Genomic DNA, 27,020 nt, shown 5'->3' with positions numbered 1-27,020 from the left:
TGTCACCTTGTTCAACCTCAGCTGGAAGCAGGCACATCAGATGTCGAAGTTTCCACTGCTCTGCATGTCTGCAAATGACCGTGAAAGTGTGTGAGCACTGATTGATTTGGAGATTACAAATACATTTCAGCAAGTAGGCAAATTCACAAATACAGCATCCACAAATAATGAGGATCAACTGTATATGTGTTTTTTTGCAGTCATTGGCTTCCACCAGATTCTAAAAAGGATCGTGACACATTCCTTTCAAAAAGATGAAAGACTCCTGTGTAATATTCTCTGTCAACTCATATTCCCCTCCTTTCCTCAATTTGATGTTTTGACTGCTGGACTCTGCCAGGACCTGTCCCCCTGCCTTCCACATTCGGTATCAGCACGTTGTTATCTCCCTCCCTGCCCTGCCTACATGAGAAGTGTGCCCTCGAGTGTGTGGCGTATATTTACATCACTATAATAAATACAGGCGAGATGAAAATGACTAGAGATTTATTGTCCCTGGAAAAGAATATGAGCTGAAAGTTCTAATTAAGGCATCAGAAAATATGAAGGGTAACAACAGCAATAAAAAAACTCCATCAGTTCCTCTCTGCCTTCTCCAAGGTGAAACAGCAGAGGTGGCCTTGCAGAAAGCTGACCTCCACCACATTCAGCACCCTCACACTGGGCCGGTGTCAAGGCCAGCCTTGCTTCCTCATTCAGTGCTGTGGAGACTTTTGAGGGAAGTGATGCCGTAGGGACTGTTTCCTTGAGAGAGGGATGGATCACTTGACAGCGGTAAAAATTCTTGACCAAAGGCCTTGTCAAGAACCTAAGTATAAATACTTCTGAGGTTTTGGGATGCAGATAGTAGGTACTTACGGAGACCAAGGGGGAAAAGAAATCCTTCAGTTTTTCATTTATTGCTGAGATATAGATGGTTTGTGAGACTTTTTGGAGTCTATGTCTTTATCCTAAAGTAAATTTAGTTGACAGATGAGGCAAATCTTTTTAATAATACCATGCTTTCAGACCGATTCTATAAGTTGTAACAAACCACATAGAAAGGCAGTATGTAATGTTTAAGGAGTAGCTTTTGGAATCAGAACTGGGTTCAGATCTAGGCATGGCCAGTTACTAGCTGCAGGACTCTGGGAAATTTACCTAAAGTCTTTGAGCCTTAACTTCTTTATATGTAGAATAGGAGTGATAATAGTGTTTACCTCATAGGGTCCTTTTGAGAATTCATTGACATAGTGTAAGCAAAGTGTTTAGCATAGTGATTTCACATCGGAAACAGTAAATGTTTTATTACTCACATTTTGATAACCATCTAAAATTCCATGTGTGTAGTCCATATGTATACAGAAGCTTGCTCATTTCCTGTGGGCTTGGGGTCTGTACCACAATTTGTAAAGCTTACTCATGACTACTTTGAAGGCTAACCAGCACTGCTCACAAGGAATGGGGTAGGACATTTGTCATGTGGGCAAAAAACAAGCTTGCTTAGCTCCAGTTGGCTTATATCGTTGTAGCAATTGGTGGTGTAGAAGAAGGGTATACTGGGTTAGAAAGACAATGTTTTTATCCAGAATATCAGTTCTACTGATCATTTTGAAATTGTTTTCATTGGAAGTATTTTCTCTGACAATAAATAAAAAGATGTCCTTGCTGTGTTGCATGGGCGCTAGTACTCACCTTATTCCATGGAACAAAACCCTGCATCCTTAGTACTCATCACTAAGCTAAGACTGAATCCAACATGGTAATGAAGGAAGGGGAACTGACTGGCCTCTTGTGTGTGTTCAAGGCAGTGGTTTTTAAATAACACAGGCTTTGGGAAGTTAACAAGTCCAAGTCCATACAGCTATTAAGCGGAGGAGCCAGAATTTGAAGCAGGTGTGTCCAGTTCCAAACCCTGTGCCCTGTAGCACATACCCCCTGAGCCTAGGAAGCCTTTCCTGTCTCTTTTCCTCCTATCTGAGGTAAAAACTTATAAGATGCTGTGGAGAGGACTGGTTTTTTGTTGTGAAATCCCCACCTTTGGAAAGAACTATTTGTTAGATGATGACCTCAATAGAACCTACTTTCTGGATTGTTTCTAAGAGACATTTTTTTTTTTAATTAAATGAGGCTACCATTAACTAAATTAGTTCAGAAAGACAAGCTCTTAGGTTAGACAACAACCTTCTCATCTCTTTTTTTTTTTCTTTCAAGTTTTTTTGAATTCTGTGGAGGTCATGGCAGGCCCAGTGCAGACAGAGGTCTCCTACTTTGAAAGGTCAAGAGAGGCAACTTCTGGTATGTCCCTTGTCCGAAGTGAAATCCCCTCTTTTAGATCTACTCCATGCACAGGAGAACTTCATGACTATGCATATATGCAAGAGACCCTTGACCAACCCAAGACCTTAACAAATTCTTAAATTAGAAGGTATCCCAATAGTATATTATTTATTCTTTAAAATATAGTACTAAATATGTAGGTGATGAACTGTAGACAAGCATTAACATTTCCAAGTTACATGTAACACAGAATAGGTTTTTACTTACTTTACAAGAGTTACTCTGTATGTGAGTATAAGGACAGAACTAAAGTCGTGCTGGGTGGCTACAGGAGTACACCAGCCCTATAAGTTGGATTGCAAATTAGTGCTTCGTTCCGTATTTTTCCAATTTGCTGCAGGGGATGGGTACTGATCTTGAAAACAATACATATCACACTTTTTAAATTATGTCTTAGCAGAATTAACATACATCAAAGATTTTTCTGATCACTAAACTGTTAAATTCTCAAATGCCAAGGGTCCACTGTATGTTCTGAGGAAGGGTAACAGGTAAATGCTACTAGTAGGAGAAATATGGATGAACTTTTCAGCTGCCCTTTCACAGTGAATTACAGCTTGAGAGGCTGGCATTCGCTGGCTAATTTGAATGAAAAGGGAGGGAAAGGAAGGAGGAAAAGCAGAGTTCAGAACAAGCTGTGGTTCTTCAGGGATGATCTCTGAATAAAAGAAATAGTGAGAAATTCCCAGAAGTTGTGTGCACATGAAGGTCAGGTGGGGCGAAAGAATGTTTAGGAAAACTCTCAGAATTTACAATTTGGCCGAAGGCAGACCCTAGCCAAGATCTTTCTTCCTTCAGTCCTAACTAGCTTTCCCCAAACCTCACCAGTGCTGAGCTCTATCCTCCAAGTGGGGGTGAGATGGGGAAGAAACCTTCCATGTGGTCCCTGCAGATAACACCATAGGACCTCTGCAGGTGGGGTGGGTGTGTTTGTCTCTTTTCTCTGTGAGAGCAGCCTTCCTTCTCAACACAGCGCTTTCATTTCCTCCTTTCTCATTAAAAATATTAAGAAGTCAGACCTACAGGCAGTTGTACCATTGCTTCAGCTGCATCCAAATGAAATGATGGCTTTGGGAACAGATCCAATCTGCAGCCCAGAGAATGCAAGCTGCACCGCGGACCGCCCCCCGCCCCCCGACCCCTGACATTACTTCTCTCAGAGTTACCCTTATATTCCTGCTCACTATTTAGGTTGCTTTTCTAGTTTTTGAAAACTTAGCTCCACATTTATTCCCCTTCTTAAACAGACCTGTTTTCTTTATCCAAGCCAGTTGAAGCCTTTTCTTCCATTTTGCACACAGTCTCCTAAATGCCCCTCGAGGTAAGCGTCATTATTCACCCACCTCCCCATGGCCCCGTCCCTTCTAGCACCCACTTCTCACTGTTGTTGAACAAGGCTGCAGACATTCTCACCCCATGGGTGGGTGGCTGCCTGGACAGCAATCCACTGAGTGGAACACACGTGCTGACAGCAGCATCTTCCAGTTCAAATGTCTGTGCTTCATACCCTTGCCACCTGTTCCGAGCAGATGGGAGGCTGCCACAGAGGAGGCTGGTGCTGAAATGCCGCTCATGTGCTCTGCAAACCAAATAGCTTTGTGTGTGCGGGAGCAGGAATTTTATTGTTGTGATAAAATGATGGAACACAGGGTGCCACGTCTGTTTGCTACAGTTGTTTTCATTCTAAATTCCTTCCAGTCGGCCCAGGTAGTTGGGGCAGGTGATTGGGAACAGGTGTATCCCAAGCTCTGGTCCGCAGTGAGCACGTGGTAACTCTGGGCGGCAGGAGGGGTGTGGCAGGGTTAGTATCTGATGGCCGGAAGGCGAAAGGGCTCCCCTAATGCACTGTGGTGCAACCGGGGCTTTGGGTCCGGGGCTTTGTAATCACCCAGCCTCATGGGTTTTGCCCAGTTTTCTTTTAAGAAATAATTTGGTCTCATGTGACATTATTGGAGAACTTAATATGGCCCATTAGAGCATGGAGAAATACAGAAGTAACACTGATGGGGGTTTGTGCTGAGACCATATAGTATGTCACAGAGTTCGGTCATTGTCAAGGGAGTAGAACAGTGCGAATTCTGTTTTTCTTTTAGATGTCTTTAAAATCCTCCCTCATGGTCTGTACAGTTGTGTCCTAAACATCAAGGCCCCTCAGATATTTGACCAAATTACCTTTCAGATTTGGGGAAAATAAATTGTCTATATCCTCAAACCATTCACCTCTGCCTGTGTTCCAGGTGGACACTCTGGAGGTGATACGGCATCCGGAAGAAACCACCAACATGAAGGGGCAGACCATGGCTTCTTACTTCCGGGTATGGAGTCTTCTTGATCTCTATTCTGCCTGTTTCCAGAAAGGACTTGCCAACCCTTCCCACAAGAGGCCCAGATACCACAGAGTCACTGAAATAAGAGCAAAGCTCAAGAGTCAATTAAGAAAGGTGGTGGTGTATAGGGAGAGGAAAATTATAACAGGGAACCTCCCTCTGAGGACAGTGTTCTCTGATCTCAGAAAGACCAGATGAGCCCTCAAGTGTCTGCAGAAGGCCCTCTCTGCCACTGGCACATAGCCCTGTCCATTGAATGTGCTGATTCTGTTAGCATTTCAGCTGCTTCTTGGCCTTAAAACTACTGGAGTCAGCCACTTTTCCAGCATATTTACTGAGAAGTAAAGTAGTTAATACAATTCCAGAAGGTGGTTTATCAAGTTCATGAGAGGCTATGTCTTAGCTTTGACTTTCTTTTCCTAGATTGAATTGACCCATTGCAAGACCCATTTGCCTGAGCCCAGTTATTTCCCATCTCTGTTACCACAATTCCTCATGTTTCATCTGGTGAAATGACTCCTTTGAGTAAAAACGTCGTCTCTAGAGGGACTCTGTCAAATGCACATTAGATAGGAAAGATAAGACACTGTCAATTTGTACTAATTTGAACAGATTTGTTTATCTTCAAATTATGAAGCATTGGGGTTAGAAGCCCCTTTTAGATCATTGACTATGGGGAGCTGAGGTCCAGGCAGCTTCACGACGGACATGCTGTTAAGCCAAAGATGGAACTACTGAACTCAGGGACGACAAAATAAGGTTGTAAGTTGGGATCGGCCACAGGAAGGGGTTTGGCAGGAATGGTAAGTCAAGTGGATCATGAGCTGGAGTTGCCAGGCAGGCTGAAGGGTAGGGCCTGGGAGCCAGCACCGTGCAAAGAAGGTTCCACCGAAAGCTAGCAGGTTCAAGAAAGATGTAAAGCTAAGAAGTCTGACTTATCCAGCTGTGCTTTAGAGGCAGACTAGAATTGGCCTCAGGGGTATGGATTGTAAGGGCCTAGAGGACTTTGGGTGCAGCACTCCATCTGTGCAGTGATCCCTTCTCCAGCAGGTGGGTTTTCAGCCCCTGCTTCGTCCCTCATGGTTGGACATTTCTAATTGTCACTTATTTCTTATCTGAGACCTACCCTGATCATGTCCCTTTAGTGGCTTGACTATATCCTCCTATGTTGGTGTGTGTGTGTGTGTGTGTGTGTGTGTGTGTGTGTGTGTGTGTGTGTATCCCATGGGATTTGGAGGCTCTGATGGACTCTGTGAGGCATCCTCAAGATCCTAGAGTCCCTCTTTCAGCAGAAGAAGCCTCTGGCTTACAATTTTCAGAAGTATATCCATAGCAACCAGTTGGGTGTCCTCAAAATACTGGTCCCCAAATGCTAAAAAAAAAGGCACATTGCCAAGCTAGGTAACTGTGTATTGGATTAGTAGGAGGTAGGATTATGAATAAGGAAACTGATTTTACATGTGGCTTGTAATTGCCCCTGAAGGCATGTCCAAAAGAGGAGCTGCCACAGTGGATGCCCGTGAGGAGCAGTGAGCACCGCTCAGCTTTTCCGTGTGCTCTCTCTCTCTGCGAGCGCCCCTGCCAGACACTCGGTGTATGTTAGTTCATCTTCATTATAATCTGTTTTCCCGCTGATTTTCTTGTTTTCTTTGCCCTCTTTATTTTTCTTGTTTTTCCTCTGCCTTATTAACAATGACATTGGTAAGATTTGCTTAGACTTCCTGGTGATTGTTAGGTTGAAGAAGCAACTGACCCCTGCCTGAAAGCCGGACATTTTATGAGACCAGTGCTCTAACCCCTGAGTTAGGGAGCCAAAGCTGGATATTTTAAATTATGGATACAGTTTATGAACATCACCTTGGCATACCAGAGACCAGCTAGTTCTGGTGATGGAGTTACGAGGTAACCTAAGCAAGTTCTTAGGCGGCTGAGTTTCTGCCAAATGGGATATGGCCTGGCACCAGGTGATGTTTAAAGAATACTTTTGAATTTGTGGGTAGTGATAAGTCATCGTCAGAGCTTACATTGTTGTTTCTTTTTGCTGGATTCTTGTGTAGCCTCGAAGGTTCCATGAGTTGTTTACAAGCCAACAAACTGCCCTGGAGGCCCAGCAGGCCTGTGTCGTAATTATCTATTATGTTTGTGGTAACCTCATTTCATGTGTGTTTTTCTCCCTGGTAGTATTCTCTGATGGATCTGCTCTCCAAAATGGTGGTGGGACAGCCCCACTTTGTACGCTGCATCAAGCCCAACGACGACCGAGAGGCACTGAAGTTCACCCGAGACAGAGTGCGGGCCCAGCTCCGCTCCACAGGCATCCTAGAGACGGTCAGCATCCGCCAGCAGGGTTACTCCCACCGTATCCTCTTTGAAGAGTTTGTGAAAAGGTCAGTCTGGTATCTTGGGAACTACGTTATGTTAAACACAGCTCTGCCAAGGCCCTTCTGTCCCCTGGGATCACTCCTCCTGCCCACTTGCCTCCAAACATGTAATTGGCTAGTTACCAGCTAGCATTTACTTGCTTAATTGTTGTGTTTCTCCTGTGCTCCAACTAAATTATACAGTCATCTGGAGGACAGGTTAAGCTCCCTCCTGATCACATTTGAAAAATAAAAATGTCCATAGATATTTATCTGTTATATATCCTTAGGTTTCAAAATCTCCAGATATTTAATTGCTATGACAAAAGTATCCCTCCATAAATGGGTCAAGATTCTGGCAAATGTAAATGCACCCAGGCATCCACTCCTCTCCCAGCATCTGGCACAATATAATGTGATAGCTAACATCTACATAGCACCTGAATTGTCCCAAATATATAATCTCCTTTGATCCATACAACCGCCCTGTAAGCTAGGCTTTATTATTATCCCCATTTTACAGTTGAGGAAATTGAAGCACAGAAGGAAATTGATTTTACCAAGATCCCATGCTAGTAAATGGTTGAGCCAAAATTTGAACCCAGGCAGTCTGGCTATAGCAGCCACACTTTTAATCTCCTCGGTCTACTACATTCCATAAATGTTTATTGCAAAAATTGCTGTAGAGCTTTCTAAACCCAGAAACTGCCTTTACCTAAGAGTGAAATGCTGCTCTTTTCTGAACAGCTGCCACAGGTATGCCTTATACATGCATATGATTACAGGTAGGATTTTCACAAAACTTTCCGTGAAGAAATAAGGAACAAGAATAACAAAAAACCATCTCTGAGGAACACTAGTGTCTGAGGATATCCAGAGAGGAAAATTAATATTCATTATAAAATCTGTTTCTTTTTACCACCATTCTGAAACTAATGCCCAAGGTCATTTTTCCATTTTTTCCTCAGGGAAGAATGGATCCTAATGTGGCAGGTCGCTTCATCAGATCTTCCCAATGCCACTAAATTGCATGGAGACAAAAGGGCCAAAAAAATTCCTTGCAATGAGAGCTTTTAAATTAAAAATAAGAACGAAATGACTTTTTAAAACGAAGTGTCTTTGAGCCTCTTTTTCCCTCTTAAATTTGGAGGTGAAACAAACAAACACATTTTAGCTCATGAATGTGACTAGTCAAGTATTTTTAGCCACTAAGTGTTGAATACATAAAAATATTTAAGAAAACAGGTCAAATGCTAAACAGATTGGCACTTCTTTGTTCGTAATCAGAAAGCCAATAGGCAAGTATGAACAAGAGTTTCAAAATGTCAGTAAATCTGAGGGTATCAAAGATTTCTGAGCCAGCAGGTTAATTGGTATTTTGATCCTTTTGAGCAACTTAACAACAAAATGGATGAGTTAACAGTTTCCCCCCTTGATGTTATTCAACAAATAGGTGCGCCTCTTATCTTCCTGTTCGGGAGTGCTGTTTTGTAAACTCTTAGCAGGAAATATGCAGACAAAACAATCAAAGGCAGGGCTTATCAGGTGGTGGTAAATAAAAGATAAAGACTTGTTTAATGTTACTCTTTACCTTTTTGTATTTTCTGGCACTCAGTACTGAAGCCTGACGTGCACACCTGAAAGGCTGTGTTTTGAGGATTATGTCGTCGGGTTCCCAAATGCAGGAGGACTTCCCCAAGTCACCCAAGTCTGCAGACATGGCCAAACCTAAAACATTTCTTTGCCCCATCATCCTTGAATTTTCTGGCAAAATGACTTAGAAGTGCCCTTCCTATTTTCCATTCACGGAGCCTTCAAAGAAAGGGTTACTTCCAACACCCTCTCATCAATGGGGCCAGGTGGATTGGAAGCATTCATCTATCTAGTCTCAGGTAGGCATGAGAAAGGCCACCTGACAGTGCTGGGCAGCTGGCTGAAACCTCCTGGAAGTCATGCTGTTGAGACATCACAGAAAATGACTATGAACACTCATTGGCTTTGTGGTCAGTGGACTCTGAAGTATGGTCTGGCAGAAGGTCTATACTGGGATAACACATATGACTGCACATATTGGGATGTGTTCTGGCCAATGTCTCAAGGGTAGCACAGTGCATTCAGTTCAAAGTCTTATGGTTTGTTTATTAAACTCTTGTAGTAAATAATATAATTTAGTGAGGAGGTCGGAGTTCTCGTCTCCTCTTGGATATAGAATTTGGCAGGTAACCTAATATTTCTGTAAAAGGTGTTTCATCATCTGCATGATAAGAAGTCGGGAATACACAGAGCCCACATCCTAAAGATTTTCAGAGATTACATGCAGATTCCGGGGCCTTAGCCTCTGAGTCCTCCAGAAAAGCCCACCTCTCCCACTTGAGCTCACAGGAGGGAGAACTGCATTCCCAGGACCCAATTCATAACAGTTGTTAAATCAGTGTCTGTTGAACAAAGTGAAACTCTTACCTCTTCTCCTTCATCAGCAACTTCCATTTCTTCTCATGATGGCGTGAGAGCTATGTGCCCTGGTATCTCCTTCATCTCCTTCTCCCTTCTATTCCTCTACTTCCTCTTCTCCAGAAATCTAGGGTCACCTCTGTCTTCTCACTTTCTTCAAACAATCCATCAAAAGTCCTGCCAACTTTACCTGCTAAAGTTTCTCAAAAAGTTTCCCTTGGGAATTTCCCGATCCCTTCTCCCAAGGCTTTATTAATCCCCCATCCCTTCTCCCAAGGCTTTTTAATAATAATAACAATAATAATAATAATAAAGCAACAGCTTGAGATATAATTCATATATGATAAAAATCACCCTTTTAAAGTACACAGTTCTAAGGTTTTAGTGTATTCACAAGTTGTGCGACAATAACCACTATCTAATGTGAACAGCTTTTTATGTGCTTATTGGTCATTTGTATTATTTCCTTTGAAGAAAGGTTTATTCAAATCCTTTACCCATTTAATTATTGATATTTATATACTCTGGATACTAGCCCATTATCAGATATATGATTTGCAAATGTTCTCTCTTATTCTGTGGGTTGTCTTTTCAATTTCATGATGGTATCTTTTCATGAATGAAAGTTTAAAATTTTGATGAAGCCAAATTTTTCTGTGTTTTCTTTTGTTAGTAATGCTTTTGGTGTCATATCTAAGAAACCAAGCTTAATCCAAGGTCATGAAGCTTTATTCCTATGTTTTCTTCTAAGACTTTTATAGTTTTAGGTCTTATATTTAGATCAGTGGTCCATTTTGAATTATCTCTATGTATGGTGTGAAGTACAGGTCCAACTTAATTCATTTGTTCATAGATATCAAGCTTTTCCTAGCACTGTTTGTTGAAAAGACTATTCTTTCCCCTGTTGAATTGTCTTGGCATCCTTGTTAAAAATCGATTGACCATAAATTGGTCATAAGTTATTGCTGACTTCTCAATTCTATCCCATTGATCAATACCTATTCCAAACCTTTTGAGGCTCTTTTGTCCACCCTCTTGACTTAACTTCCTAAATGGACTTCATGCCTGTTCTGTTCTCCAAAGAGCCACAGAGTACAATTTACCTAAAATTCCTATCTAATCATGTTGCTTCCTTGATTAAAATCCTTAATTGAAATGACCATCCCAGACCTCACTGGGTGAGCATCAACCCCTCTGCCTGATATGGGGAGTCTCCCTGTCTGGATCCTGCCCACCTTTCCAGTCTCTTCTTTCTTGTCTTCCCACCTCTCAGCTCACATTCCAGCAAAAACCAAACTACTTAAGTGTTCTAGGAACACCCCACGTCATTCCATGCTTCCCTGCTTTGAGCAAAAGCTCATGTTGTGCTCGTGCTTTGGTGCCTGAATCCCCCTTCTCCAAGTTTTCAGTCAGCCGACTTACCCTGGCTAACCCCTGCTCATTCCTCAGGACTTTGAACAGGCATTTTCTTCCCTGCAACACCCTCCTTGACTCTCCCAGGCTGAGTTAGGAGCCCCTCTGATGAGCTTCATCAGTAGCGCTGACTACGTTGAGGTAGAAACTAGCTGCCGGTCTCTTACCTTGACATTAACCACCTGGGAGGCAGGGATATTTTGCAGCCAACTTTGTATCTGTACTGTCCAGCACTGTTCAGCACTGTTCGGCACTGTCCCTGATACAAATTAGGCATTTAGTAAATATTTAGTAAATATTTATTGAATTGAATCAAACTTTTACTCCTTCCCCTTCATCACTATCTTCTTTTACCATCTCCTGACTGACTCTTTTACCATCTCCTGACTGACTCTTTGGTCCTTGCAGTTCTGAAGTGCATGACAAGAATATGGAGCTGGCTTTGTTGAGGTTAAGTTTAATCTGCATTATAAAGTAGAATCTAGATTGTTAGAGCATAAGATTTCAGGTAAGAAAAGGTAAGAAACCATAATAAGTTAATAAAAAGTCTCTACCCAGCTTGAAAATGCTATTATTAGAGTTTGATACATTAAAAAGGTGACTTTTAAACAAACTTTCCTTCCTTCTCTCTACAATAAACGCTGATGTTTTTTTTTTTTTTCTAGAAGAGACAGACTTCACAGGACAAGGGAGATTCTCTGCTCTGGCTCCTTTCTAGACTCTTTTCTCATCTTCCCACCTCTTAGCTCACATTCCAGAAAAGAAGGAATCTTTTAGATTAGAGCTCCCTAACATAGCACAACATATGCCCTATTAAGGCAAGAGCCTCTAAAAGCAGGCTGCTCACTTGGTGTATTAGTCAGGAATCTTTTAATAACAAGTGACTGAAACTGAAGTGAATTGAAGCAAAATTTAAAAGGGGATGATATATTGGCTTACATAACTAGGAAGTTCAAAGACATGTCTGGATACAGGACATCAAGCAATTTTACCAAACCACTGTCTTCTTTTCAGCAGCTTTGCTTCCCCTCTTTGGAGTTTCTTGTCAGCTAGGCAGTTCTTCCTCACATGTCGGCAGAGACGGTCCCTGGAAGCTCCTGTAGGAAGCATCCTAAAGGCTTAGCAACATCAGCAGCAAGCAAGTTCCTGAGAGTTCCCATGCAAGGAACTCTCTGGTTGTCCCAGCCTGGGTCATGTGCCGGTGCTTATACCAGTAACTGTGCCCAAGGGGATGATTGGCAGGGTCTTTGGTCAAGTGCCAGGGCATGGAGTCAGCCCCATGTGAACCATGGTCTGAGGGACTCTGTTAAAGGAAGGAGAGGAAGAGGGTGGATAGGCTAAAACCATAGGCATTCATTACCCCTTATCTGACCAATACATACCCTGGAATCAACTGTAACAGTCTACCCCAACCTGGGTAGCTAGAGGAGATCTTTAATTTAGAATTTTCTAAGAAGAGTAAAAGTTCCGTTGACAATAGCAGTGTTAACTCTGGAATGAGAACTATATACAGTTTACTAAGTTAACCTAAGCATAGTTGGCTTTTTGTTTTTTGGGATCTTTGTCTTTTGAACCACCACTCTACTATACAGCAGGTTTCTGAAAACAGTTTCCAGCTCTGCTTCACCAAGGGGTTAGAAAAAACTTATAATCTATTCTGGCCCAGTTTGAGTTCATCTGCTTGCATTTTTGACACTTTTCTCTTTATCAGTATGGGTCATAATAGCCTTGTCCTATCTAGGACTGTGTTGGATGTCACTTTTCTTTGTCAGGGTCTCTCACCTGACCTCTATTTGTACTCTAAGAATAGTCTTCAGTAATTACTTTGCTCAAGAAGGCTGCTTCTTCCCTTTCATACTGCAGAATTCTTGCCATGATTTAATACTCCCTTAACAAAGCCTTCTTTCTATTTCAATTTATACTCTAAGAGAGAAGACCTATAAAACTCCTCACTGAGGACATCTCCAGAGTTGACCAATTGACTTTCTTGGATTCTAGAGCAATCCTTTGAGATCCACGTGCTTTTGCCAGTGGATTGTCTGGAGCAACTCTAGACATCCAGACATTTTCGAAGTCGACCTTTGTTTTCAAGTCTTTCATATTTGGACTTTGACCTTTGACTTCTTACTTATTTTTGTATCTCTAGCATCTTGTATGGTATGGTGTCTAGCCCATGGTGTATGTTTAGTATTTCTCAAATGAGGGAATCTATCAATTAGGAATGCATTTGACTGTGAATAACAAACAATAAATATTTTTAGTGGCTTAACCCAGAGTTTCTCAGTCTCAGCACTGCTGACATTTTGGACCAGGTACTTCTTTGTTGTGGAAGGCTATGCCTGTGCCTTGTAAGATGTACAGCAGCATCCCTAGCTTCTACCTTTTAAGATGCGGATAGCAACACCTCCCCACCCTAAATTGTGACAATAAATATTGTCTCCAGATATTGGCAAATGTCCCCTGGGGAGCAAAATTACCCAAACTGAGAACCATTGCCAAACAGATTTGTTTGTTTCTCACAAAAAGAAATTGAGAGGTAAGCTATTTTTAATGTTATATTAGCTGTTCAATGATGTTATCAGGGGCCTGTGTATCTTCTGACCTCCGTTCATTTCTTTTTACCATCTTTAGTGTGTATGGGTTAGCTTATAGTCTCATGGTTACAATGTAGCTGCTACCTCTCCAGGCATTATGTCTGCATTCAAGGCAGGAAGAAAGGGAAGGGGTAGGATGAATAGCTAAGTCAGCCACATTTGCCCAGCTTTTATTAGGAAAGAAAACATTTTCCCGGAAACCATTTCACATAACCTCACATTGGCCTGGACTTAGTCACATGACCATTCCTAGCTACAAAGAGGGGTTTAGAAAGTGGGGAATGGGTCTGGGGCTGGGTGCATTGTGACCCAAAGAAAAACTGGTGTTCAGTTAGCTAGGAAGAAGTGGGAATGGTAATGGGAGAGGCACTAATTATGCTTGTCACAGAAAAGAAATCTAATGTTTATTAATTGAATGAAGGAATGACCTGAACGACTAAGGGGCTGAATGAACTTGAATAAATACTTTCAGTTCCTCACAACCCGCTCATTTCTTACTCCTTGCTACCTCCTTCCTCAGGATTGTAGTTTAAGAATTAAAAAGTGCAGAAGTGTCTGAGTGGAAGCAGGCAAGATATTGAGGACCCTTTAATCCCATTGCCATGGAAAGATGTTTTTGCAGTTTTAAGGCTGCAACAAATTCTTTTAGCTCTTGCAAAGTGAACTGAATGTCATCAGTTATCACTGTGAAAACTTTATCTATAAGGACAGGGTCCCTGATATTCTCTTACAGAGCCCCAGGGTTAGTACTGGCTCACAGAACAGGAGTTGAGAGAAAAATCAGCATCACAGAAGAATCCAGACGTTTCAAGAAAGACTGAAATCCAAATTTCAATTTTCAAAAAATAAAGCTGCTACTTTCTTCTCTGGGTAGTGAGCAGTGAATAGGAAAACACAAATCCTCCAGCAGCTCGGATGGCGATGCCATGCCTTATCTCTCCCAGGACATCCCTGGGGTTTTTTCTTTTCACCTATAACCACACAGGTGAGAGCCTGACATAAAATAGATCTTAATGTGCTATTTAGATAAGTCAACTATTTCTGCAGCAAAGTGAACAGAATCCTCAGTTCCCTGCAAATTGATTTACGAGGTTGCGAGAGATATGTAAGAGATAATACTTAGGGAGGATAATGGACAGCTTCAGCATCGTGACTAAAATACATTGCATGCTTAAAAAAAAAAAAAAAAATACATTGCATGCTTATGTGAACAGTCTCTGCATTTAGCTTCTAGGGGCAGCAATTGAGTGGTGGCATTCTCTGGGAGGAATCTCTAACAACTGCTGTTCTTGTATACTGTCATTCCCACCCTTTTGTTGTTGTTGTTGTTTTGAGAGAGTGAGTTGCTTACCGCTCCCCAACTGTGTGTGCATTGATGCCTTTTATATAGGTGAGACCTTGGATGACTTCTTTTCTCCCTTAACTCTTATATTACCATTGTTATGACTTTGGTTAGTGCAGTAAACAAAAAACATTCTAAAACTACCTTTTAAGATATCATTGAAAAACTCTAAGAGATGGCCTGGTCCAACTTTCCCATTTCACAGATGAGAAGACTGAGGCCAGAGGGATGATGTAGCTTTGCCAAGGTCCCATCTTTAAGGAGGTGACAGTATCAGTAACTCTCCAGTTTACTATGGACTGAAGAGAATTTCTGTGACCACCTCTCTCCATTCTTAGGGTGCAGTATGGGTTCAACTTGGCCTGGCCTGGCCTGAAGATCCCTCCCAACTTGCCTATAGATGATTCGCAATCCCAAAACTTATTCTTTTAAGACCCTCCCTTTCTCACAGAGCCCAAACTGCTGACAGCTGTTTCTTATCTATTCAAGTATCAGAAAAATCATTTTTGTAGCTGATAGCTCTGCAAATTGAGACTGAAATCTATAGTGGTGATTTGAAAAGTGGATACAAGAGGTAATATCAATCACACTACTCTCCAAAGATACTGAGTAGCAGCAGTAATAAGCCCAGGCTGTCTTTCCCAATTTCCTTAATGTCTGCTCTGTGGGCAGCCTCATGAGCTAATTCAGTTATAGGGAGGAATCCATGTAGTAAAGAAACACAGGGAACAGTGGCCATGCTACGGAAACAGTATGTGAAGAAATAATAAAGGAAAACAAGAAGAAAGATGCTCTGAAGATGTTAGACAGTATCAGTGCAGTTGAGAAGACTGCCACCCTGGACTTTTGAACTGGCTGCCTCGCTTATTCTATGAAAATCAGTAGATGTAAAACTCTATGTCCCTGCTTGGAGATTCCTTAAACAAATTTCAGTGGGACTAGCTTATGTTGGATAATAACAATGAAGCAACAGAAGGAAGACAGAATGAAGAAAATCACGGACAAAGAAGAGGAAAGGTGGAAGAGGAGGAGTATGTGAGGAAACCTCCTGGCACAGAGATGGCAAATGGGCGCCACTTTGCTCTCCAGCCCCAGCTGCAGACCTGGCTCCTCAGTCAAGGCACATTTCCTCCAGAGCCCAGATGGGGCTTTGGAATTCCCTCCAATATGGTGCTCTAAGAAACCGCTGCCCAGTCCATCAGCTGACCCACAGTTGACCTCTTATCATTCCTGTTCTAGCATGTTCTATTCACTTTACAGTGCATAGCTGCCCAACCCTGAAAACCATGGTTTAGGGATGACTCAGAGGAAAAATTGCTAGCTGATTTTTCATAGACGTTTGGGTTGGGGAAGAGAAAAATAAATTTTTGTCAAAGAAAGGAAGAGAAGAAAGGAGAGAAGAGCATTTATTGACCATCTGCTTAAGGCAGGCTTCATGTTAGTGCTTTACATATACATCTCACTTACTACTGGCACTAGACCCCCAAATAGATAAAATTATTCCACTTTTACAAATGAGGAAACTGGTTAAAGTCACACAGATAGTCTGTAGTAGACTTAGGATATGAAATGAGAGTCAATCTGATTTCATAGCCCATCCGCAAAATACATAAATGACACAGTTGAACACATCCAAATATTCATTGCAAAATCAATCTGTAGAATTCAGGCAGAAAAAAATACATTCATAATTTTACTAGTTGTGAAATAGAATGATCAGTTTAAAGCTTAACTTTCTATTACAAATTAATTTGTGAATAAACTCGCCTCAAATCTCTAATTCTGTTTTTCTTCTTCAGAAAGTCTCCCATTTAGAGCATATGAGGAGGCAGCAACAGCATCAGAAACATTTATTAAGCACCTATTGTGTGTGCCAAGTGCTGTAGTGAACACTACGGAATTAGAATTTACAATCTCAGGACTTCCACAATCTAATAGCATAGATCAACGTGACTTTTTATCCCAAGGTCCAAATTTGAAGAGTCTTCTTAAGGATATAACGGATATAATGACTTTTTTTTTTTTTGGTAGCAGATGGTGGCCAGCTGTTCTGTCTTTATTAAAGGCCAAACATGAAGGGAAAAAAAAATTAAAATAAAAGGCCCTATGGTAAATATGAGAAAGAAGTTAATAAACTAAATCTGGATTTTTATACACACTGAAGGGAAATGGGCAATTGGTGGTAATTATCAAATTATCCAAGCCAAAATAGCTCAGTTCCCTCCATTATCTACATAAGAGAAAATTATTTATATGGATTTAATTGTTCAGATAATTGTCCTGTATTTCAGGTGTCTGAGTAGACAATCTGGGTGGTCACTGATACAGATATAGGGTCCCTCAAGGGATATTTTTAAATAGGGAAAGGATTGCTACTCTTCACACGATTGGGGATATTTCTACTTCGATGCAGGAGATATTAATCAAACTAGTATACAGGATTCTTTGACCAGGATTTGGGCCCATCGTAATTAAACCATAACAATTTTTACTTAATGTTTGAAATTAATTTTCAAATTGCAAAAATAATGTATGAATACCATTTCCTCTAAAATTTTAAAATATTATACGTTAGGCTAAAGTCTTTCTTTCTGCATCCCTAATTCCATTTCCCAGCATCCCCATCACGGCCCCTCTCTAGAGTATCCACTATTATTTTTGGGGTAGTTTTATCCTTTCAGAATACAGACACACACACACAGCGGGGGAGAGAGAGAGAGAGAGAGAGAGAGAGAGAGAGAGATTGAGAAAGGGAAACCCTAAATTTTCAGCTTGAATCACACATTTTATACCATTTGGCAGCTTGCTTTCCTATTTAACAATATGTATTAGAGATAAATCCATGTTGTTCCATAGCTGTAACAGATCCCTTTTAACTCCCTCATTGAAACCTGTGATATTTATTTAGCCATCCCTCTCCTGGTGGATATTGACATTGTGTCCAACTGTTTGCCAGCAAGGCTCAATAAACAATCCTAAATATTAAACATGTGTGAGAATTTCTTGAGGGTAGATTTTGAACAGTTGCCCTTTCCAAGGGAAAATGATGTGCTCCAGAAAGTCATTTGGACCTAACAAAGAAAAAGGATGACAGAGAGACATGGGAGCCAGTTTCTTTCCTGAGATAGACTGGATCACTGTAGACAAGTCACTTCACTTCTGTGGGATTCCGTTTGTCTAAGACAGTGGTTTTTCAACTTTCTCACACATGAGACTATCCTGGGGGGCTAATCTGTTCAAACACAGATTGCTGAGCCCTGCCCTCAGAGTCTCTGATTCAGCAGGGAGGTGTCTGTGCAAGTTTCCAGGTGATGCTGCTGTAGGAGACTTCCAACTTACCCAAATGTAATAACAATCACCCAAGATTTGTGATAGTAACAGTACTGGGTTAATGATAAACATCAGTTTTAAAATCACAGAAGTAATTATTCAGGCCAAGGGACATGTCAGCATGGCATCTTTGTTGGAAGGAATCTTAAAAGGTCATCCAATTCAACTACCTAGCTAAAACTAGAATTTCTTTGGCAACCTGCTTGACCTTGTCAGTCTGATTCCTATTGAACAGCTCTGAGTCTAAGAATTTACTCTCTGGCTCCTGAGGCAGCTCATTCCATGTTTCAGATGTTTGATCACAGCCAAGTCCTTCCTAACCTTGACCAAAACCAACCTTCAGAAACTCCTGTACATTCATCCCAGTTCTACCCTCTGGGCTTCAGACAACAAATCAGCTCCCTTCTCCACTTGATGGCAGTCAGCTATTATGTTCCCCTCAGTCAGTGGTTCTCAACCTCTACAGTGCATCAAAATCACCATAGGAGCTTGTTAAAATATAGATTCTTGAGCCCTGACCACAGAGATTCTGATTCTGTGTCTGGAGTGTGACCCAGGAATCCACATCTTTTATGAAATCTCCAGGTGGATCTGATGCAAGTGGTCTGCACATGACAGTTTAAGAGACTAACTATGTTCAGGACACACTACCCCAAAATATGACACCTTGGCATATTGAATATTTCAAACTGAAGGAATTTGAGAAATGACGTGTGTAGGAAGGACTTTCTGACCTTCCATGAAGCAGGCCATAAAACTGTCCTGTGTGAGATTTTTCTCTCACCACAGTTAGTCGGGAGTTTGGATTTTTCTCACTCTTTCTCGGATCTATAGTTCTTCCTTGTTACTTTGTAGCAGTTTGAGAGTCTTAAGCATCACCTTCCCCTGGAACCCAAAGGAACTTCAAGCTGTGACTAGACTTCCAATGGACTCATCAGAGTTTAACCCAACCTGAACCCTGGAGTCTCCTCGGGTGTCCATCGAAGAAAATTCCCAGGAAGTTCCAGCTGCCTCTCAACCTGTCTCTGAAGTGTTAATAAAGAACCTTCATAACTTGACTCTCAACCCTAGTACCAAATTCCCTTCCCTTCTACCAGAATATCCACCTCAACAGGGTGGACAGAGACTTGGTGAAGGCATACTCTATAGGAGGAGAGGAGTGAGGACATTGTTAACTGCTTGGGAAGAAAGGATAGAAAGGATGATTCAAGTTATTAAATACCACTAGGGCAACCAATTTCCTCTGACTCAAAGAGAACCTTGGCAGAAGGAAGTTGAGACTTAGTCAAACATGGAAAGATTTAGATGTAGCTGTCATTATAGCGTGTATCATAGAGATCCTTCTGAGGATACTATCACGGAGAATAATTATGACACAGAGTCGATTGAGCCATAAATTTTATTCGTGTACTGTTTTTTCCTTGCTAATAACTTTAGGATCATTATGAAGCAGCTTGGGAAAGCTACTCTAGGAGAGACTTTGTACCAATATTTTGATAACCTATAAGTTCTGTGATGTGTTTCTTTCTTGCATCTCTTTTCTGTCTTGATCCAGGTAACTTATAAGGAATCTATATATTGATAGTTTGCATTTGAATAACTTGAATATACTTTAGTTCCACTTCTTGATTTGAGACAAAGAAGCGCTAATAGGTCTCAAGTATTGCCTGTTTTAGAAGCGTGAAGTCAGTAAGATGAAATCCAATATCAAGAATTTGAAACAAATTAACTTGTGTGGAAGGAATGTAAAGAAAACATTGGGTAGTTTGGCTAGAGCATAATTAGAGCAAGGTGTATTAACTAAATTTTCTGGTTTTCAAAAATTTGAATTGTAATAAAAATTTTTGATGTGCTATTTCAATTTTCAGTAGTAAGTAAATGTATGTATGGAGGATATTATTAAAATTTGAGACATATTTGAGTACCTGTAAAAAAAAAAAAAAAACTGTCTTATGAATGGTGCCCTCCGAACACCTAGAGGAAAGGAGCATCCTCATCTCTGAAGACAAAGGGACACAGAGAGGAATCTGAATAAACAGGCCTTGTTCAGTTTCCCCCAGTTTACTATACTTAGCTCAAACTCCTTGTTTATCTCACATTTCCACAGCTCTCTACCCTTCGTCACACCTAGTAAAAAACACTCAAGTTTAATCATTTGTTTGGGTCTTCATTTCCTTATGAAGGCTCCTGTGTCACATAAAACTTATATTGAATAAATTTGTGTGCTTTTCTTCTGTAAATCTGTCTGTGAAAGTCTAATTCTCAGACCCAGACAGGGAAGGACCCTAAGAGAGTCAAAGAAAACTTTCCCCTCCCGTACAAGACCCTGTTAAGTATTTTTGTCTCTTAAGTTCAATGCCCTCAATGTCTCCACCAGTTCTCAGATAATGTGGCTTGAGTTCCCTCACCATCCCAGCTGGTAAAGGCTGCCTGCCAAAATACACCCCCAAATATACTCATTAACCCCCTCTACCCTGATTTGTTATTCTTCATAGCACTTGTCCCTACTCAACATGCTGTCCTTTATGTACTTGTTTAACGTTTGTCTCCGCCACTAGAATGTAAGCTTTATGAGGGTGGGGAAATTGTCTGCCTTGCTCACTCATGTCATTCCAGCACTTCCATCAGTATCTGGCACATTAATAGGTCCTAAATGAAGTTTTATTTAATAAACAAATGAGTAGAGTGGGGATGAAAAGTCAATTTAATTTAGAAAGTGATGAATGGGAACAGCATGGTTATATCAGAGCCCTAAAACTGTACAGAATGAATGATCCATCCTAAAGGAAGTTCTTTGCTTAAGGTTGTTGTTTTCTTTTTTAAAAAAAGGAAAATAAAAATGTATAATTAACCTTTTTTTAAAAGTCTCACTATTGACTTAGGTCCGTGCACATCTCCATTTAGAGGTATAGATGTTTTGCATGTGTTTGAGTGCAAAACTCAAACTGGAGGGATGAATCAAAGCAGAGCTCATTCATTATAGGTTGGGATTTCAAAAACATCTTTAAAGGAGGCAGATCCTTCCCAAACAACATAAAAATGCGGGAGTAGAATAACTAAGGTAAGAGGCACAAATTTAAAATGTCAGACATTACAAAAATGTAAGCAATCTCCAATGCTAATACAATTTTTACCTAAAATAAATACCTCTTGGTTCTCTCTCTCTTCTTTTCCTTTCCCCTTCCAGGAGTATGGGTAATCATTAGGAAAAAGTAGAGGAATTAAATTCATTGTACTATATATTGTCCATTGTCGGAGGACGTCATTGTCAGAAGACTTTGCTGAAAACAAAAGGGAAGTTCAGCCACATCTAATTAAGGAAATGCAAATTAAAACCACAATTAAATACCACTTTACACCTACTTTGGCAGTAATCGGTGTGTCTGACAATTCCTAGGGTTGCCATGGATAGAGGGAAGCAGGACTCTCATACTCCACTGGTGAGGCTATAAATTGGCATGATTGCTTTGGAAAACAGCTTAACTTTTTTGGTAAACTCTGACATGAACATATTACACTAACCAATATTTCCACTTCAAAGGTTATAAGTAGAAGAGTGGCAGTGTTTCTGAGCACACTAGACTTTTAGACTGCTTGGTAGCACCGGGTCTACCTAAGTGTGAGGACTTCCTGCTTCCACCTGCCCATGTGTTTGTGCTCCTTTGGGTCAAACCTCCATAGCCTGAATTTTTCAATTTCTTTCTTTCTCTTGTTTAAAGATAATTTTCAGAAGAAGGTAAAATCATGACTTACATACAGATGTAAAGATGAATGTGTTTAAGGAATTTAATTTATTCACATGGTATGAGGGAACCAAGCAGATGTAATAATTGGTTCAAAGGAAAAGTCAAAGTAGCAGAGGCTTATATGAAGTAAAGGAATGTTGAGATGAATTGTGAATAGAGACAAAACTGATTTTTCCACAGTGGAGAGGAAGTCGATTAAAATCATCACCAGAATGGACAGAATTTATGTATCTATCAGTCACCTACAATTTAGAAAGAATTGCAAAATAGCTCAAAGAAGATGAATGGGGCTAGAATCTGATAACCCTAGAGGGTACGCTAAAGACAATGTCTGTTGTTTTCCATTGAAACACCAACACCTTACTGATACACTAGTGCAAGTAGAGTATTGTTTGGATCTCTCACACATGTGTCAAGGAGGGCCTGACAGCTGACGTTCAGATGTAGGAAATCAACACTTCTCCTAAGTCAAAAGCCCAATATTCCAGATCACTGTAGACACTCCAGTTAGCTGGAAATTGCTGGAGGATCAAAGGTACCTGTTAGAGAGTCAAAGATACTACCCAGTATATACAATACATCAGATGTATACACTAAGAGCTAAGAGTAGACGTAGGTTTGATGAGTGTAAAGAGGCCTGAATTTGGGATTAGAAGACCTGGGGAAGTCTCAGCTCTTCTTACTAAGTTTGTGACCTTGAGCCAGTTGCTCTGGCTCTCTGGCTTTCTCTCAGGCTTTCTCCTCTAAACAAAGTAAGAATTTTTATTGATGACTCTAAATTCCCTTCGGGATCCAAATGTTTATTAGATGAGCCAGCTAATCCCCTGCACAGATGGCCCTGCAACAATGCCCAGGCACAGAGAGTTTTGACATAGGACAGGGAAGATCTGTTTGTGAAAACATGAGGAGGAACAGCTGGATTTGGATGTCCTGGACCCCCAGTGTACAGTACACAAACCCAACATCTGTGGGAAACTTGGGAAGTTCAGTGACAAAGGGAGAAGTGAGAGAGAGGAAAGGAAGTTATCAAAAAACAACCTTCTACAAACTCATGGTTTTGCACAAGACTTGCCTCTACCATTAGTGACATTGTAAGCAGTTTATCACCAGGGTTGGCTCTGTCTTTACTCTGTGCTTAAATAACAGCAAAGGGGAACTGGAACTGTATTAGGGTTCTCCAGAGAAATGGACCAATAGGATGTGTTTGTGTGTATGTATTTATATGTACAGATATAGGTATAGATGTAGATCTCTCTCTCTCTCTTTCGCTCTCTCTCGCTCTCAGAGAAATTGATTTATTTTAAGGAATTGGCTCATGTGATTGTGGAGGCTGGCAAGTCAGAAATCTGCAGGGAAGGCTGTGAGACTGGAAATTCCAGCAGGAGTTGATGTTGTAGTCTTGTGTCCAAAGGCAGTGTGGTGATAAAGTTCCTTTCTTTTCAGGGACCATAGACTTTTCTCTTAAGGCTTTCAACTGCTTGGTTGAGGCTCACTGCATTATGGAGGGTAACCTGCTTTACGCAAATATTAACAATATTAATTCTTCTGACCCAGAAACGTAGTATGTCTCTCCATCTATTTAGGTCTTCTTTCATTTTTCTTAACCAATGTTTTATAATTTTCAGTGCACAGGTCTTGTGTATTTATTGTCAGATTTATCCCTATGTATTTTACATTTTTAAATGTTATAAATGATATTGTTATTTCAATTTTCAATTGTTTGTTGCTAGTATAGAGAAATACAATAATTTTTGTATATTGATCTTTAACCTATAATATTACTAAATTCACTTATTAGCTCTGGTAGGGGTATTTTTTGTTTTGTAGATTTCATTGGCTTTTCTACACAGACAATTGTGTCGTCTTCAAATTAAGACAATTCTACTTATTCCATTCTTATATAGATGCTTTTTATTTCTTGTTTGCGGTGGCTAGAACCTCTTCAGTGTTGAATAGAAGTGGTGATAGTGCACCTACATGACTTGTTCCTAAGCTTAGGGGGATAGCATAGGGGGATAGCATTCAGGCTTCCACCATTGAATATGGTGTTAGCTGTAGGTTCGTCATAGATAGTTTATTTTTTCAGGTTGAGGAAATCCCCTTTTAGTATGAGCCTATTGAAAATTTTTGTTTTTTAAAAAATAGTGTTGGATATTGTCAAATCCTTTCCCTCATTTATTAAGATAATATGCTTTTTCTCTTCTAGCTTGTTAACATGGCATAAAGTTGTTTGTAATATTCCCTTATACTTCTAATATCCATAGAATCTATAGAATATCACTAATGTCATACCTTTGTTTTCTTTTCTTCCCTTCCTTTCCCCTCCCTTCCCTTCCCTTCCTTTTCCTTTCCTTTTCCTGATCTGTATGGCTAGAGGCTTATCAATTTTATTAACCTTCTCAAAGAACAGCTTTTAATTTCATTCATTGTCTCTTTTCTATTTCAATGATTTTTCACTATGATCTTTATTATTTCCTTTCTTCTGCTTACTTTGGGTTTAATTTGCTCTTTTTTCCCCAATTTATGGTGGAGGTTGAGATCATGTATTTGAGACCATTCTTTTTTTCTATTATAGGTGTTTCATGGTATACATTTCTAAGTACTACTTTAGTTAGCAATCTCCCACAAATTTTGACAGGTTGTGTTTTCATTTTCATTGGATCAAATTCAATTTCTCTTTTGATTTCTTCTTTGTTATATGGCCTATTTAGAAGTCGGTTCATAAATATTTGGCAATTTTCCAGATACCTTCTTGTTAATTTCTAATCTAATTCCACTCTGGTCAGACAACATACCTTGCGTGACTTGAATATTTTTAATTTATTAAGTCATGTTTTATGGCCCAGAATATGGCCTATTGCGGTAAATGTTTCGTATGTAATTGAAAAGAATATGTATTCTGGTATTGTTGGCTGGAATTTTCTAGAAATGTCCATTAGGTTAAGTTGGTTGTTCATACCTTCTATATCCTTGATTCTTTTTTTTTTGCCTACTTGTTCTATCAATTATTGGAAGAGGGTATTGAATTCTCTGACTATAATTGTGTATTTGTTTATTTCTCTTTGCAGTATTAACACTTTTAGGTTCATGTATTTTCAAGCTTTTTTTTAAGTGCAAAAATGCTTCAAATTTTTAGGTTCTTCTGTTGAATTGACCTCTTTATAACTATGAAATAAACTTCTTTATCCCTGGTAATATATTTTTGCTTTGAAATCTACTTTGTTTGGTATTAATATAGCCAGTGCAGTTTTAATTTGACTGGTGTTAGCATGGTATATCTTCTTCTTTTACTTTTAACTTATTTTATCTTTATATTGTGCATTTTTTGGTAAGACTTGATGATCTAGAGAGATTCTTTGTGGTGGTTTAAAGATATGTCCACATATCACTTGATACTCCTCCCTTTGAGAGGTAGAACTTAAATTCTCTCTCATTGTACGCAGTCTGGACTTAGTGACTTGCTTCTAATGAATAGAAGAATATGGAAGAAGTGATGATGTATCACTTCTAAGCCTCGGTCATAAATGGCATTGCAAATTCCTTCTTGCTCTCTCTCTGGGATCCCTTGTTCTGGTGGAAACCATGTTCTATGTTATGAAGGTAACTCAAATAGTCCTCTGGAGAGGCCCATGTGCCAAGGAACTGAGAGGCATCCTGACAATAGCCAGTAAGGAACTAAGGCTTTCTACCCTTAGCCTTGTGGCTGCACCATCTTGAAAATAGATCCTCCAGCCTTAGTCAAGCCTTTAGATGACTGCACCCTTGGCCGACATCTTGACTGTAATCTCATGAAAGACCCTGAGCCAGAATTGGCAGATAAGCTGCTCCTAAATTCCTGACCCTCACAAACTATGAGATGATAAACGTCTACTTTTTAGGCCATTAAATTTGTTATGTAGCAGTAGAAAACTAGTATATCCTAGGATCATACAGATCCTTCCAGTTTATGATTCTAGCGTTTAAGTGAAGAAGGATGTGTCTCTAGTTGCCTATTGCTTTTACTAGCACTTTACAAACCGCTTTGCCTGTTGTATTTTAAAACTTTTCCTTGAAAAGTCTGCATTCCATACAACAAGACATTTTAGGCAGAAAATTAAATAACATTTTGAATAGAGATATTTTTCAACTGGATATTTACTATTTTAATAGCTTATGTGATTTAATAAGATGAGGTCTGGGCTTCCCTGGTGGCGCAGTGGTTGAGAGTCTGCCTGCCGATGCAGGGGACATGGGTTCGTGCCCCGGTCCGGGAGGATCCCACATGCCGCGGAGTGGCTGGGCCCGTGAGCCATGGCCGCTGAGCCTGCGCGTCCGGAGCCTGTGCTCCGCAACGGGAGAGGCCACAGCAGTGAGAGGCCCGTGTACCGCAAAAAAAAAAAAAATAAGATGAGGTCTTATCCAGTCAATGGATGATTACAAAATGAACACACTACCCACATCTACCACCAGATCAAGAACAGAAATGTGTTTTATTAATAAACAATAATGTGGGAATTCCCTGGCAGTCCAGTGGTTAGGACTCCGTGCTTTCACTGCAGTGGGCCTGGGTTCAATCCCTGGTTGGGGAACTAAGATCCCACAAGCCACACAGCATGGCCAAAATAATAATAATAATTTTAAAAAAAATTCTTAAAAAAAGATGAGGCCTTGGGAAATTTAACACTTGCCATAGAGTTCTGAAGGAGAGAAGAGCTCTTAGGTCCTTGGAGGGCCAACAGGAGCTATGTGGACTCCTTGGCATTGTGTGCAATGTGTTGTGTCAAGAGCATCTTTCTAAGAAAGAACGTGTATAGCTTTTACCAGATTTTCACAGAGTCTTGCCCCCACATCAAAAAAAAGGAGTTAAGAACCACTTATTTGGTTCCCATTGCCACCTATGAGAATTCAAGTACAGAGAGGTAAGTGAGTTACCTACGGTTAGAAACAGAGACTTTCTCATTCTTAACTCAGGGCTCAAACTCCAATCAGAGACAGCTCAGAGCAGAACTGGTCTTTACAATGCTCTCAAGTGCCCAGACCCTCAAGACAAATCTTTACATGTATTATTTTGCTGTTGCATATCTCCTGCTTGTTTAACTCATCAAGCTGCTTCAAGAAGGGGATGGAATGGATCTTCTCCAAAAGATGTCCCCTTGCTG

The 27,020-nt window shown here is 40.4% G+C and overlaps 1 protein-coding gene across 1 annotated transcript in view; it reads left to right on the top strand.

Moving 5' to 3' along the window:
- The window catches only part of MYO3B (myosin IIIB), a 397,699-nt gene that overhangs the window by 238,971 nt on the left and 131,708 nt on the right, over nucleotides 1-27,020 (top strand). Inside the window, exons 25-26 of the mRNA XM_024765704.1 lie at nucleotides 4,557-4,634; nucleotides 6,828-7,033. Coding sequence (XP_024621472.1) covers nucleotides 4,557-4,634; nucleotides 6,828-7,033 — 284 coding nt within the window. The remainder of the gene's footprint in view (nucleotides 1-4,556; nucleotides 4,635-6,827; nucleotides 7,034-27,020) is intronic.

The sequence above is a fragment of the Neophocaena asiaeorientalis genome, unplaced genomic scaffold (assembly GCF_003031525.2).
Source record: "Neophocaena asiaeorientalis asiaeorientalis breed wild unplaced genomic scaffold, Neophocaena_asiaeorientalis_V1.1 scaffold721, whole genome shotgun sequence".
Classification (NCBI taxonomy): Eukaryota; Metazoa; Chordata; class Mammalia; order Artiodactyla; family Phocoenidae; genus Neophocaena; species Neophocaena asiaeorientalis.
The sequence above is the reverse complement of the archived record's forward strand: the minus strand, read 5'-3'. Positions and strand labels throughout refer to the sequence as shown.